This window comes from Paramisgurnus dabryanus, chromosome 22, assembly GCF_030506205.2.
Source record: "Paramisgurnus dabryanus chromosome 22, PD_genome_1.1, whole genome shotgun sequence".
Classification (NCBI taxonomy): Eukaryota; Metazoa; Chordata; class Actinopteri; order Cypriniformes; family Cobitidae; genus Paramisgurnus; species Paramisgurnus dabryanus.
The window spans coordinates 22,959,054-22,973,198 of NC_133358.1; the positions used below are offsets into that span (position 1 = coordinate 22,959,054).

Sequence of the window (14,145 nt, forward strand, 5' to 3'; positions counted from 1 at the left end):
ACATTTGAAAATCATCTCATGCTCGACTACATAAAATATCACCCGTGAATGATTTATTATTAGTCACAAATACTTACCACAAAAGCTTGGCATATTGTAGTACTGACTGCAGGGCAGGAAGTCATATCAAATAGACCTAAAAACTGAGCACAGTATACAGTGCTTTAGTGTGTACTGTATACTGCATTGAAGTAGATGTACCTTACAAGTCCAAGAAATTGTATTATCAGGTGTGCTAAGAGATAAAATGTTGACTTTTGCATACATAAAATCATAAAATACTGTTTAGCTAATCTAATAGCAAAAAATGGATGATCTAACTTTAAATTTACCATCATTTCTACAGTATGTGGAATAAAGATGGCAGATAAACATTTTTATTATCTTTTTTATTACCCAAGTTTCAATATCTTGTTCAGCTAAATTATTTCCAACCACCTCCATAGGCATCCAGTAGTATGATGCTGTTGGGTGAGAAAAGACATATTTTATTTCTCCAGGAATCTCCATACAATCGAAATCATGTTTTAGTGAAAAAAGTTTTTACTTACATTGATCAGCGCAGTACTGAGAAAAGTTACACTGCGCCACAAATGACCCTAGAACAAATGAAAAGACATCAAAGCGAAAAACCCCATTAGGATGAATTATATAACATATAAATGATTTAATATGTGGCAGAGTATGAGAACGAAGGTAAGGAGTTTATTTTAATATCCTGTAATTATCACAGAAATAGAAGTCATTTGTCTTTCTCTATCAGAATATGGTCATAATAGCTGTACCTGTTAATAATGTAGAAGACCTCTTTGTCCGTACAACTGTTGACTGATTGGCTATTTGAGCCATGACAGGAGGTGTAGTGCTAGGGTGTGCTGTTGTCTGATTGGCCAGTATTTCGGATGTAAGCTTTACAGAAGAGATAGCTGTGTTTTGGGTTTGCCGGACTGTTTGGTTAGAGGTCTGTGAGGCAGGTGTTGGGGTTATGATGTTTGACATAATGGTTGTGGTATTAACAGCTGAACCAATCAGAGATTGAGAAGGGACTGTGATGGTGGTAGTCGTTGTGAGAGGAGCTTGCGTTGTAATGGGTGTAATGGGTTTTGGGACAACTGCCGGGCGTGTGGTTGAGTTATTCACTCCAATGCCATTTGACGAATTCAATGTGGGTCTGGTTTGTGATGGTGAAGGAGAGGTTGTGGTTTTGATCTGACCCTGAGGTATAGGGGTGGGTGTATTGACAGATGTACTGCTTGGAGAAACAGTTGAAGACTTTTCTGTATAATTGAAACAAAGAGGAATTAGTTTCGTCATTGCATCATCTGCTGAAAGCCAAAAATCAGGGTTGGGTAGTAACTACTCAGCATAGGTTTATTTATAATCCATGGTTAAAGTTCAAGTTTATTGTCATTCCTCCCACCAGGTGAAAACAAACACAGTATTTCTGGTTGCATCATAGTGAAGCATAAAATAATAACATCCGTTCTGTTCATAGACTGTAAAAAAGATGGGCGACGTGTCTCTATTGATTTCTATTGTATAAAATGAATAAATATAAAAGGTGTCTTGAGGTGGAGCCACGATATCAACGCCCTACGTATTTTCCCGTTTGACTCAGTCACAAATACAGAAATCATGCTGTCGCACCCCTTTTTAATATCTAATAACTAACTTAAACCAAACTTATTTGAAAAACTAACACTTAAAAGTATATAAAAATAATAAGAAACAACTAAAACAAAAGTAAAAATATAATTTTTTCTGTAAAAATTTTTAAGATTTTTAAATTCGACTCACATTCGTTTACATGGACAGGGTGGGGTTTATGACCTAAAATGCAGCCAGCCATCAGGGGGTGGTCTAAATGTTTTGGCTTTACTTTTCATATTTATAAAAACTTTGACGTGAAACATTGCTTAGCGTCACAGGATCTGAGCAGGCTGACGCACTTTTGCTTGTCTGACTGCTGTAGTTTTTTGGAAATATAAGCCATTCGAAAAGGGTTTAAACATTGACAAGTGCTCTTTTATATGTCTATGACATTAATGAAGCATCGTTTAAAGGCGGAGATCTGAAACTGCTCAGCTGCGCACAAGTTCAAGATAATTTGCGATTTATAGATATCACATCTGAAAGAAAGGGGTACACGGGTTTTCTGCGTGTACATTTGGTTTTTGAATCACACGTACGCATTTTTAATAAATGATCTTAAGATCAAATGTAGGTTTCTACGCAGCATTTTTACCCAACCATTGTTTATACCAAACCAATATTTTTTGGTGAAAGGAATGTATTTAGGTTGGTTTGGGTTAAAGATCTATTTCTCAACGCTATATAGACACAACAAGATCCTTTAAATAGGATCCTTAAAAAAAAAAAAAGATAAATAACAATAACCTTGCAATGCACTATTGCACTAATTAAAAAATTCAATTGGTAATAAAAGTGGTGTTCATATTGCTGTATTGACGTTTTTAAAGTCACAATGAAATTGAAATTTTAAACTTTAATTTTAAAAAACAAACATGTGCCCTCTCTTCAGTCTTTAATCAAACTTTAATTTAAAACGATGCATGCACACACACAGTACACGTGAATGCAGGGCCCTGCCTCCACTTCTCGTCTCGTTCGCTCTGTTTTAACAATACAAGAAAGCCAAGCAGGAGTGCTGGGTGGAGGTTTTTAGGAGAATAAATTTGCAATGACCTTGTAGTAAAAATGTAAAAGAGAAAAAAATTCTGCCTTGTTATATTTGTCTTATAATCCAATAATAATAAAAAGTTTAAGGCTTTAATGCTGTGGCAGATTTCCCCTCGTGGTACCGGAAAGATATCGAATAGCGGAAATTTTCCAGGTATAGTACCGAAGTTAGATATTCTAGTACTGTGACAACACTACTAAGATTTGTGAACTTCCTCCTATTTAAAGCAGCACAGCTAAAAAAAACCTAGAGTTAATAATATTTAAGCTATTTAGACTAGTTACATTTATTATTTACCTAGTCACCTGTTTGTCATTATGGGGTGGTTTCCCGAACAGGGATTAGACTAGTCCTAGACTAAAATAAATGTAAGAGCTGTCCAAACTGAAAACAACTTGCGCTGACATATCTTAAAATACATCAGTGCCCTTCGTATTGCACACAAGTAATGTTTTAAGTAAGGCATGTTTGTTAAAACTAGTTATATTTCCGAATTAAACTAAGGCCTAGTCTTGGTTTAAGCTAATCCCTGACCGGGAAACCACCCATTAGTGAACCATCCTTACACATTCAACAACACCAACACAACATACAGTAAGTGATTTCCTGACTTCAGGAAAATTGCTCAAGCACCTTAAATGGTCTGTTGATATTTATCATTTAAAGCTGTTTACTGACCTTGAAGAAGTTGATTTGCATTGTTAATTATGGAGCCCAAAGTAGCGAAAAGCGGACCTTAAAAAGAAAGCACAAAAAACCCGGTAGTAAAGATATGAAATTATTATTTCAATTTTACAGCTTTTCTCTGCAACTACTGATTTATGCAGCCTAATTAATTGCATTTACTTTGATTAAGTATTTGCCACATCTCATAATTAATGTAATTTATTTTTAATCAAGTGAAGGCTCTATTAATAACATCAATGTCTCTGGTGACGAGCAGATCACATTCACTTACTTGGATTTGTCAATGACAGTATTTGTCCGGATGCGCCTTCTGATGCTGTAGAGACCAAATATTCAGCGTCAACCTTTAAACCTTATCATCTAAAAATAGCATTACTGAAATCCGCAGGTAACATAAACACATACACCTACAGTACATTACACGTCGCTACACAAACACAATACTAACCACAAACACTGTATCACATAATTTGTGTGTCCTTTATATAACAAACTTTTGCATAAATTGACAAAATATGCACTTCCCTTTATCACCTATCTACATGACACTGCACAATACATCTGATAATCACAGTGTGAAACAGATAAGTAATAAATGTAGATAATTTAGAATTTGTTTCTAAATATCTAACACTGATGGGTGAATACACCTGTCTTGTACTCAGCTAAAAAAAGCACATTCCCAATGCAACCAACGTGAGAAAATGCCCAACCCATCTGCTATTCGAAAAATCTCTTGCGTCATAAACTGTGCTGATTGAAAGGTAGACTTCTTTTCAATGTAGCATGCCGTGAGATCGGTGACAAAAGAACAGCAATGTTTGCAAATACTTATACGTCATAGATTCAAAACTAACACAACTATTCAAATATGTAAATAAGTTAAAAGCTTGCAATCTTTGACAGATGTGTTCACAGAGTGCATATTTACCCATCACCACACTAGAACTGTATAAGTGAAGTGAATTTACACTTGCACTACACTTACTGTTCGGTTTCGGTGTAGTTTGCATTGCATCGCGTTTCTTACGCAGATGCTCTAGGCCTAGAAGATGAAATACAGAAACAGAATTGGCATGCACAAGTAAAAGAGAGCCAAAAGTGAGTATAAACACTACTGCCCATTGTTGTACCCTGCATCAGAATCCAGTGTGATCATGATGATCATTTCAATCAAGTTTACTTTGAGTAATATATAAATATATTGTGCGCAACTATATATATATAGTTTCAGTCCAGCCTCTGTGCTGGGTAGGTTTTAAATTTAGGATATTTGAAATGTATTCAGTTTTCACCTACATTTTCAGATGTATGAAACCTGATGCAAGAAACAGACAAGGCTACATGCATGTGCACATGCATTTAATAAAAGTAAATGCTATGAAATTACTAAAATGATCATGCAACATTATGCATAAAACAATATTACACACAGAGGGGAATTAACTTGAATGAACAGCGAACCTGCTGACAGTGTTGTTTATTTGCATGCACCAACTACGTTATTTTTGTATCCGAATTAAGCAAATCAGTTTCCCTGTCTTGCTGCTTGTTTCTAAGTTCAAGGTTGTGAAGGATGCTGCACGCTTTTCTATAACCTACCGTACTCAAAGTATTCTTGCCTGCACAGTACATTTGGATATACTACAACTCTCTTCTTCATTATATTTTGTTTATTTTCAATAAAATATGAACAATACAATGTACAAACTTTGACCCACTTTTTGCATCTCATTATCTAAACACGCACAATTACAGCAATTACACTAACACAACGGTATTATGTCTTTAGCATCTGGTTAAACTGCATTGTGGGTGGTTAGTTAGATAATTGCGCTAATAACGCAAATGTGGCGATCTAGTCAACTCCCCTCTGAATGGCGCAACCAATCCACATGCTCATTCATGCTTCAAGGAAGTCATTATATAGAGCGGCATTATATTTCAAAGATTTGCATACTTTAAGTTCAAAAAAAGTGCTGCAGGCATTTTATGATTAACTAAATTATCGTTTACTATGTTGAACTGGTACGTGTGATCCACTACCAGATAAACAGGCTTCTCTCTTGTAAATCTCTGCAGTTAACTCATCCTATACTCACCACAATGCAGGGTATAATCTTGAACTTTAGCCTGTGCTCGTGTGACCGTCCAAAACCTTGAGTCCCAGCCGACCACCGAGCCGTCTTCGCAGGCATTGTGCTCCCCCACATCGTCCCATATGCGGAACAGGTGGAGCTCCACCGTAGCCGTTTTGACCCCAGGGGTGGCGTCTTTTGGCCGACAGCCAAGCAGAAGACGCCCGGAGGGGGGTATTGCACGGGCTATGGCCGTGCGCTGATACACTTCCGAGTGGTGCCGTATTGTCAGGCTGAAGCTTTGGTGAGGGGCGTCCCATCGCAGACATAGGTGGTACCATCGTTGAGGGGTCAGCTGGACAGGGAACTGATGCCGTACTCCCAACAACCAGGCATACAGGGAGTTTTCATCTCCCTGCAGGGCCAGTTCGTAGCGGGGTGCGGGGACCGACACGTAGCTGAATGCAGTCCACGCACCGGGGGATAGGATCCGTACGTCTACACATACTGTTGTCAGAAAGAGCACAGGAATATCCTGCTGTCCCTGGAAAGTCCAGTGGTCATCACATCCTACAAGGACGGCTTTCGTATCAGACATAAAGACTCCATTTACTTGAGAAAGAGAGAGAAACAGATAAACACATTATTTACACTTTAATTATGAAAATTATAATTAAGTCTCTAATTAAGTCTCTGAAGCTGCCAGTATGTGTTTAATAACAACAACCATAAGAAAATCATTTTGAGAATCAGGGTTTTAGGGTCAACATGACAACAACCTTGTTTACCATAGTAATGTGACATTTGGCATAACATTTGTGAGTATTTGGCCACTATTGGTCATTTTAAATGAAAAAGGTATGATTTGAAAGCAAAATACCAATCCAATCTGCAATCAACTGCTTTTGCCTCTACTCAATACAATACAATATGCAGTTATTATGTTGAAGCCAAATGACGTTTAGCTGACATTTTCCACACAATCTTACCCGACAGCTCAAATTATAAATCATTTTAATAAGCGTATGTGAATCAGGGTGAGGTGAGGAGACCGTTTTGAAGATTGCAACTTTTAAGTGTACTGCCATTCAAATGATGCCATTTTGTTTTTGGAATAACTAACTTTTTGTTTAAAATCTTTTTTGCTATATAAATGCAGACATTTATACATTTTGGTCACAGTGTGTCGAAGTAATCGAGGATTCTTCATTGGAAAAAATGCAATACGCGTGCATGTAATCCATTAACCACATTTGACAACATGTTCTTTTGTCTTAACCAAACCCTGGATATGTATTCTCTGCTGTTAAATCTATACAAAGTTTCCACACCATTACCTTACCACAAAAAACCCTGATCCTTTATTTGATCTCACCATTATTCTACGCAAGCCTGTCAGTTTCTTAATGCTTTGTTTAATACTTTGACAAGAACAAGACAAGCTAAAACAGGAACTTTAGCTTCACTGCGACTGACAGTTCAACTGACTTTAGTATAAAAACTGATATTAAATGTTTGTTACAGTAGTTTAACTTTCTTTTAATGTAATGAAAAGTTGTAAAGAACTGATAATATCACCATCTTAAATATTTTGACACACGTTGATAGACCAGAGTCGCTATAGTCAATTGTGAGAAAAAGTTATAACTTAGAAAAATATTAGGACCTAGAAAAATATAATATAATAATACTATAAAATAAATAGTAGTATTGAAGTATTTTTAAAACAACTTAGTATTAAAATAACTACAGTAGGTCCTTTAATATCTTTAACACTGACTAAAATCCATTCTAGCATTATGGCATATCTATTAGTTATATAGTTTCCCATGAAACCTGGGAAGTGATGTCATGATACAGCCTTAATTGTAAGGGGCAGATCACACAGGATGTGTTTTGTGGCAGTGAGAGGTGCGTTTTTTGCTGCGTTTTTGCAGGAGTGCCATAAAGTTATAAATAGTCAACTCTGAGCGGAAAAGCTCGACGTCATTTACGTTTCTTCCAATCAAATGAGGGAAGAGTTGTGGTGACAGAAGTTTAATTTCTTGGAACAACCAGACACTGCACTGACTCACCTCCTGTGTGAGTCTCCTGCATTTTTGTTCACCTCTCACCTTCGATCAAGGTCAGAAGCCAGTGCCCTCTTTTTAAAGTTTCTTCTAATATTACAGTTAACAGCAAACCAAAGTTTCAAGTGCCCTCACGCTTTCATCCTTGACTGACAGGACAGCTAATTGGTGGTCGCCAAGCAGCATTAAAAAAAACAACGCACGGCTCTTTTCTGAGGTCAATCAAATGATTCCGTCCGCCTCCTTTTTAACCATTACAAGTGCAATTTGTGTGATCAGAGATAAAGTGCTTTAGAAGAACCATTTTGGCTGAATGGTTCCATAAAGAACCCTTAACATCCAAAGAACCTTTCTTTTCCACAAAAGGTTCTCAATGGTGAAAAAGGTTCTTCAGAGTACAGAAAAATTAAGAACTAAATGATTCTTAAAAGAACCCTTGACTAAATGGTTCTTTGAAGAACCAAAAAATGGTTCTTCTATAGCATCGCTATGAACCTTTAAAGCACCTTTATTTATTAAAGTGAAGCGGACTTCAAACATTCTCATCCTCCGATTATTAAAGTCCCTCTTCTCTATTTCCTCTAGCTCCTGTAAATGGCCTCCAGGCATGTAAAATCTTCTGGTAATACCTCTGTTTATTATTCATTTGAATCTAAAAATGATCAGACCTAATAATGGTATATAATCTCCCTCTTATATGACTCAATACAGCTTGCTCAGTCCTGTCTGTTCATGATTCATAATGTCTTTCCACTCCTGTGTTTCCTATCAATCATTTTACAAGCCACAATTTGATAGACTTGTAACGGAAGTGCTGGCAACCAATTATGTAAATGACATTTGCTAGACCAGATTTTACCACTCCATCTATACTTTGCTGATTTATATATAGAACTACCGCATGCATATTGCACACAAAACAAAAAATCGTTTAAAAAGCATTGTGTGACGACAATGCCTTCTGTACTGTCTAGTGTATTGAATTTGCAAAGCCAAGGTCATGGATTCAACTCCCAGCGAACACATCACCTACAGTACACAAATGTACTAAATATATAGCTTGAATGCATTCGCTTTGCATAAATGCAGAAATGTGAATGACAGTGCAACTTCCTGGAGGTTTAAATAAATCTACTGAGAAAGAAATTGTGTGTTTAGGTACAGGTTGGATGTGCACTTATGAGGAACATGAATATCTTCTCTGAAGAGTCGAATTTGTATGAGGAAGTATTTGGCAACAAAAACCTAGCAAACCTTTATACTAAGGTGTTCTGTCTGTGCGAAGTTGTACTATGAAGCACATTGCTTTAGAATAGAAATACATTTTTTTATATACTGCAAAAAACATCCACAATATTTTATAAAATAAATTCTGATATTATATTTGGTGGTAATATTGTAACATATAATGTACTAACCTTGAGGCAGTAAGTGAAGCCATAGACAGATGAACCAGATCAAGTGATTTGTGGACTTTCTGTATTGTCCACTCCGGTGCTTGGTGTGCTTGTAATGCATCCTTCAAAGTAAAAGAAAGTAACACTTAAGTTACTTTCAGTAACAATAATGTTTCATTTGCTGTAACATAAAAACGTAAATATTGCCTGCTGCTAGGCTGCTATTTCATCAAACCAAAACCTGTTTTAACACAAGCTGTAAATTGGTTGAACCTTTTGTGTTAAAAGTAAACATATGCACTGATTCAAAGCATAGAAGTTACACTATGTGCCCATCTAGACAGCACTTGCATTCAGTAATTTTACTAAAACACAAATGAAACAATTTTCATTTATTTGTTATAATAAAAACAAATTGTTTTAGAACAAATTCTCAAAAGAAAGAAAGATATTCATGCATCAGGAACCTGGTCCATGTAATTTGCAATGAATATGTGATACAAATTTGCTTATACCCTTTCAGAGAAAGATACAAAAGTTGTCACTGGGGGGATACCATTTCAAAAAGCACAGGTTTTTACCAAAAAGGTGCATATTGGTACCTCAAAGGTACATATCTGTACCTAAACAATACATATTAGGACCTTTTTGCCATCCCAGTGACAACTTTTGTACTGTATCTGCAGAAATAAATGCAGTTAAGCAGCATAAACTATAACCCTTTTGTGGCTATTTTAAGAGTTCTTGTGAAAAGAACAAACTATTTTTCTCTATCAAACAATGGGCTCTGTAAATTTGATCAAAGCAAGATTACAGAATTCTTAAATTTTTTTAAGTGTAAAAAAATCTGTGGTAGGAGCCTTGGCCTTAACAAATGAAACTGTAAACTCTCAGAAGTCAAATCAATACAGCATGTTATTGTCATTTTTGGTATGCAAGCAGGTTGGACCGGTTTTGCTCTCAATCTTCATATATCTATTTTTTTGACCTTCAAATGAAGTTCATAGAAAACTGCACAAGCCTTTTAAGTTTTCAATTATCTTTAATTTTCAGTCATGCGGGGTGACAAAGAGCTAAGACGATAATGACAAATTCCTCTCATAGCTGAGGATATAGTCTGAGGAAATGTGTCACACCTGTCCCATGCCTTTTAAATAACAAAATTAACTAGGGTTTTCTACAGTTTAACTACGGTATTTCTAGTAATACCATAGTAACCAGAAATAGGAACTATAGTTTTACCATGATGTCTGTGGTTAAAATTAACTAGGGTTTTCTACGGTTTAACTATGGTATTTCTAGTAATACCATAGTAACCAGAAATAGGAACTATAGTTTTACCATGATGTCTGTGGTAAAATGATAGTAATATGACAATTAATCTTAAACACGACAAAAACACGGTTACTATATTTCTATCTATCTATCTGTCTGTCTGTCTGTCTGTCTGTCTGTCTATCGGTCTATCTGTCTGTTTGAGCTAGCTAGCTAGTTTCCAAATATTTTATTTTCATTCAAGTTTCAAATATTAATATACATTATTTTTACTTAATTTTCGTGTGTACATAAACTTCGAAACAGCCTCTGGATTTCAGTTTTTCAGTATGATAAATAAGAAAATCTAACTTGTGCACATGACTGAACGTACTCGCACTCACCTGCTGCCGTAGCACTGCGCCGCGTGATGCTCGCGAGGACATCCTAAATTCGCGCCTCTACCCGAGGTCGTAAATCCATCTGAGGTACATTGGGTCAAATAAACGCCACTGCAACGATTATCCGTCGTTTTGCGCTTCAGTTTCATAAACAGGTAACGAAAAACAGCAAAGATAGTACAGGTTTCAGGTGTGGGGAAAGTAAAAGAGACAGCACTTGGCTTTGAAAAAATTTTGTGACACTCCCATTATTGTGAGTGTTGTACTGTACAAAAGTAACAAGAGGACGACACGCCTTTCTGTTCACTTTGTTACTTTTCAGAGAACAATCATAAAAACCGCTTTCTTGTTATAAATTTTATTTGGCTATCTATGTCATTGTCAACTGACTGTAGTCTTATGGTATTGTTGTCATGATCTAAACTCGAGTTAAGACTATAGTCTATTATTTTTGCCATGTTGTGATTATTACATCTAGCTAAACTCTATGTAGTCCATAGTGTGATGTGCTGTTGTGGATATGATATAAATCTAAACTTGATACTATTAGTAGGCTATTGCTATATTATACTTGAATACCTCAACTGTGCATTCAATTCTGGCTATAAAATTCCAATGAAGACGCCAGACAAATCAAACATATGATGGTATTCCTGACAAATGTTTACATGATGGTATTTCTGTGTTTCCTGGGTCTAGTACCATGGTAACTTAATTAAATGTGATCTGGTGGCACCTGTTCTTTCTTTTAGGCACAACATGGGACCAGGATATGGAGTCAGACATTTCCTGGACCCTCAGCAGCTTGTCAGTGGAGGTAAATCATGCCCATCTGTGCGTGCCTTGTGTCGGCCCCTTAGGTTTTTTTCTTGGTTCAGACACCCTTGCTGTTCTCAGGATTTCTTTTCGAGAGACAATAACGTCACACAGACAGCTCAAATATTCCATGACTTAGCTACTAGTGTCTTTAGTGGTCCTATCAGCAGACTGTGTAATACGTGTCAGATGTAAAGAGAGATTTTTTTTGAAGGAGGATCTTTGCAGACAGTTTTACTAGGTCTGTTATCGGAATAGTTTAGCCAAATGTTGCCATTGTTTACTTATTCTTATCTTACTGTTTGTCTGAATGACTTACTTGCAGAAGAATCTTTAAAGAAACATTGTGAAGATGAACAAGGACCTGGGTTGTCCATTTTAAAAAACTTCATAAATGTATTATAGAAGTAGTTCATACTACTTATGAAATCATGCAATAATTTATGAATCATACAGTGATTTAGTTTTGTCTACTAAAATTGTATAATTAGGAATTATAGAAAAAAAAAATGATTATTTCCAAGGAAAATAGGACATTTTACATTTGAGTAAGTAAATAGCAGTTTCTATTTTTAGGTTAACTTTTTCTTTAGATACTACACTGTAAAAAGTTATTTTATAAACTTACATTTTCTTATTTTAAGTGAAAAATGTCGGATTAATTTTTTTTTTCAGAACATTACTATAATTGGTAACATATTATATATTTAATCATTTTCAACTTAAAAAATTAATCACTGCATTGAGACAACCCTATAGGTTTGTTTAATAACCCAACATCTGTTTTGTCCACCCAGCATTGGGTTAAAAATAACCTATGCAGCAAAATTCAGCGTATTGTATTCCACGTAATCTCAAGGGTAAAATCTTAGACATGTAAAGAATATGGTTTCTGGGTGAAAAAGATAAATGATGTGCATAGTAGTGCAGACCGGTTTAACATCTCCTTTCCTGCGTCAACCCCCATTAGACTTTTTTTGTAGAGGGTCACACACACCAACAAAGAACCTGCAAAAATGGCCCTACACATAATGGATCAGCTTTTCTTTAATGCAGGGTGTGGGTGCCTAGGGCCCCATTATTTTTTTGTGTAGTTGTGTAATAATCTATGTTTAGTTTGGTTCATGGCCTAGTCAGCTTTTTATCACCACAATATCTGTGAATACAGTGGAAAAATGACTACTAACATGCACTTTTCTAACTTAATACAAATTTTCACTGCAAACACTGGCAACAATTTATGTAGGAAATTGTATGCACTTTGTATGCTCCCTTCCTGAATTATTGACAACAATCACAGCCATGGAACTGTGATCAAAGCCTTATGGTCCATGTTATACAATACCAGCATGATAAAAAAAAATTCAAAAGTGCATCATTTGTGCTTTGATGGAAATAAGTATGTCCTCAAACACATAAGATAAATGGTCAATGTCACAGTTGGCTGTTTAGATCATGATATAATATAAGAATTGTCTTTTTTTGACTTCTTCCTGACTTCTATTCAACTGTTTTTGTGGTTACAAAGCACCTAAAAAAGCAAACAAAAAGATTGCTATTGCATTTTTTTCACCTTCTTTTCTATTTCTATTCATTTGTGCTTACAAATCTATATGTATCGATGATGGAGTTACTTTTCATATAACCATTTGTTTTTTATCAGAGGATGCTGTTGATGTTTCTCTTATCTGATAGAAGCTGCAGTTTATGTTTCATGGGAATAATAAATTAATTGAAAACAGTGAGCTCCACAGATAATATTCAGTTACTGTGCTTATAACGAAACACCCTTCTAGAAAGTTTTGTTATTATATAACCTCGGCCTCTATGGTTTTGATTTGATCCCACCCACAGGACTGTAGTCCGGGTTTACCACAGCTTCTTCGTGACTGCCAGTGGCAGAAGTAAATGTGTCATGTGAAATTCAATACTGTTTTTTGTAATATTTGTTTCGAAGATGGGAAAACTCCCCTGATAGTCTCTTTGTGCATCTAAATGGGAACATACAAACAACATAGACTTCCATTGTTTTTAATAGGTTAACCAGAAACCTAACACTTATTCCAAGCAAAATAATAAAAAAACATGATATCCCCAAAGAACCATTTTGACAAATTTATCTTACCTCTCGGGACCATTGTTTCCCAAAAGTAGGCACATGCACAGTCACACCGATGCTCAGATGGCTCCTATTGCTGCCCTTCTGAACTCTTTACTAATGGTAATGACAGCCAAGCAATTTTCACAGCTTTCTACACTACAATAGTCCTCTGAGAATCTAAGCGCTCTTAATATGTGTAGGTTGCTGTGCATGTCACATTGTGGGAGTGGATCCCAATTATATCTCACTGACCCTTTCAGAATGTGTGTTACTTTGGTTACACTGTTACACTAGTAAACCACATACACTTTCATGTGTCATTGTATGTTGAGCATTTCCCCCTCCAACCAACATATGCATCTTTAAATCAGTTGTCTGAAAATTAAGCACTAGGTGGCAGCAGCAAGTTGCAATTTTGAATATAGAGCAAAACGACAATTTAGTTTCAGTAAATATAAAACGCATTCTGACACAAACAAAGACTTCCTTTTAGATTCACCCTCTTATATTTATTCTTCTGAAATTCATAGAAACAGATAAAAAACAATCATCTCCTACAGAGGCATTTAGATAAAATACTTGTACTCTAAGCTGAGTTGGTGTGTGTGTATGTATATGTGCGTGCAAGCCAGTGTGGGTGG

At 35.9% G+C, this 14,145-nt stretch overlaps 1 protein-coding gene across 1 annotated transcript in view; it reads right to left on the reverse strand.

Moving 5' to 3' along the window:
• The window catches only part of adgrg2a (adhesion G protein-coupled receptor G2a), a 37,002-nt gene extending 26,200 nt beyond the window's left edge, over nt 1-10,802 (reverse strand). Inside the window, exons 1-10 of the mRNA XM_073813183.1 lie at nt 10,591-10,802; nt 8,954-9,054; nt 5,491-6,078; nt 4,377-4,433; nt 3,660-3,704; nt 3,380-3,436; nt 786-1,277; nt 552-599; nt 397-464; nt 78-143 (exon numbers count right to left, since the gene is read on the reverse strand). Coding sequence (XP_073669284.1) covers nt 78-143; nt 397-464; nt 552-599; nt 786-1,277; nt 3,380-3,436; nt 3,660-3,704; nt 4,377-4,433; nt 5,491-6,078; nt 8,954-9,054; nt 10,591-10,736 — 1,668 coding nt within the window. The 5' untranslated portion in view covers nt 10,737-10,802. The remainder of the gene's footprint in view (nt 1-77; nt 144-396; nt 465-551; nt 600-785; nt 1,278-3,379; nt 3,437-3,659; nt 3,705-4,376; nt 4,434-5,490; nt 6,079-8,953; nt 9,055-10,590) is intronic.
• Nucleotides 10,803-14,145: the final 3,343 nt, after the last annotated feature.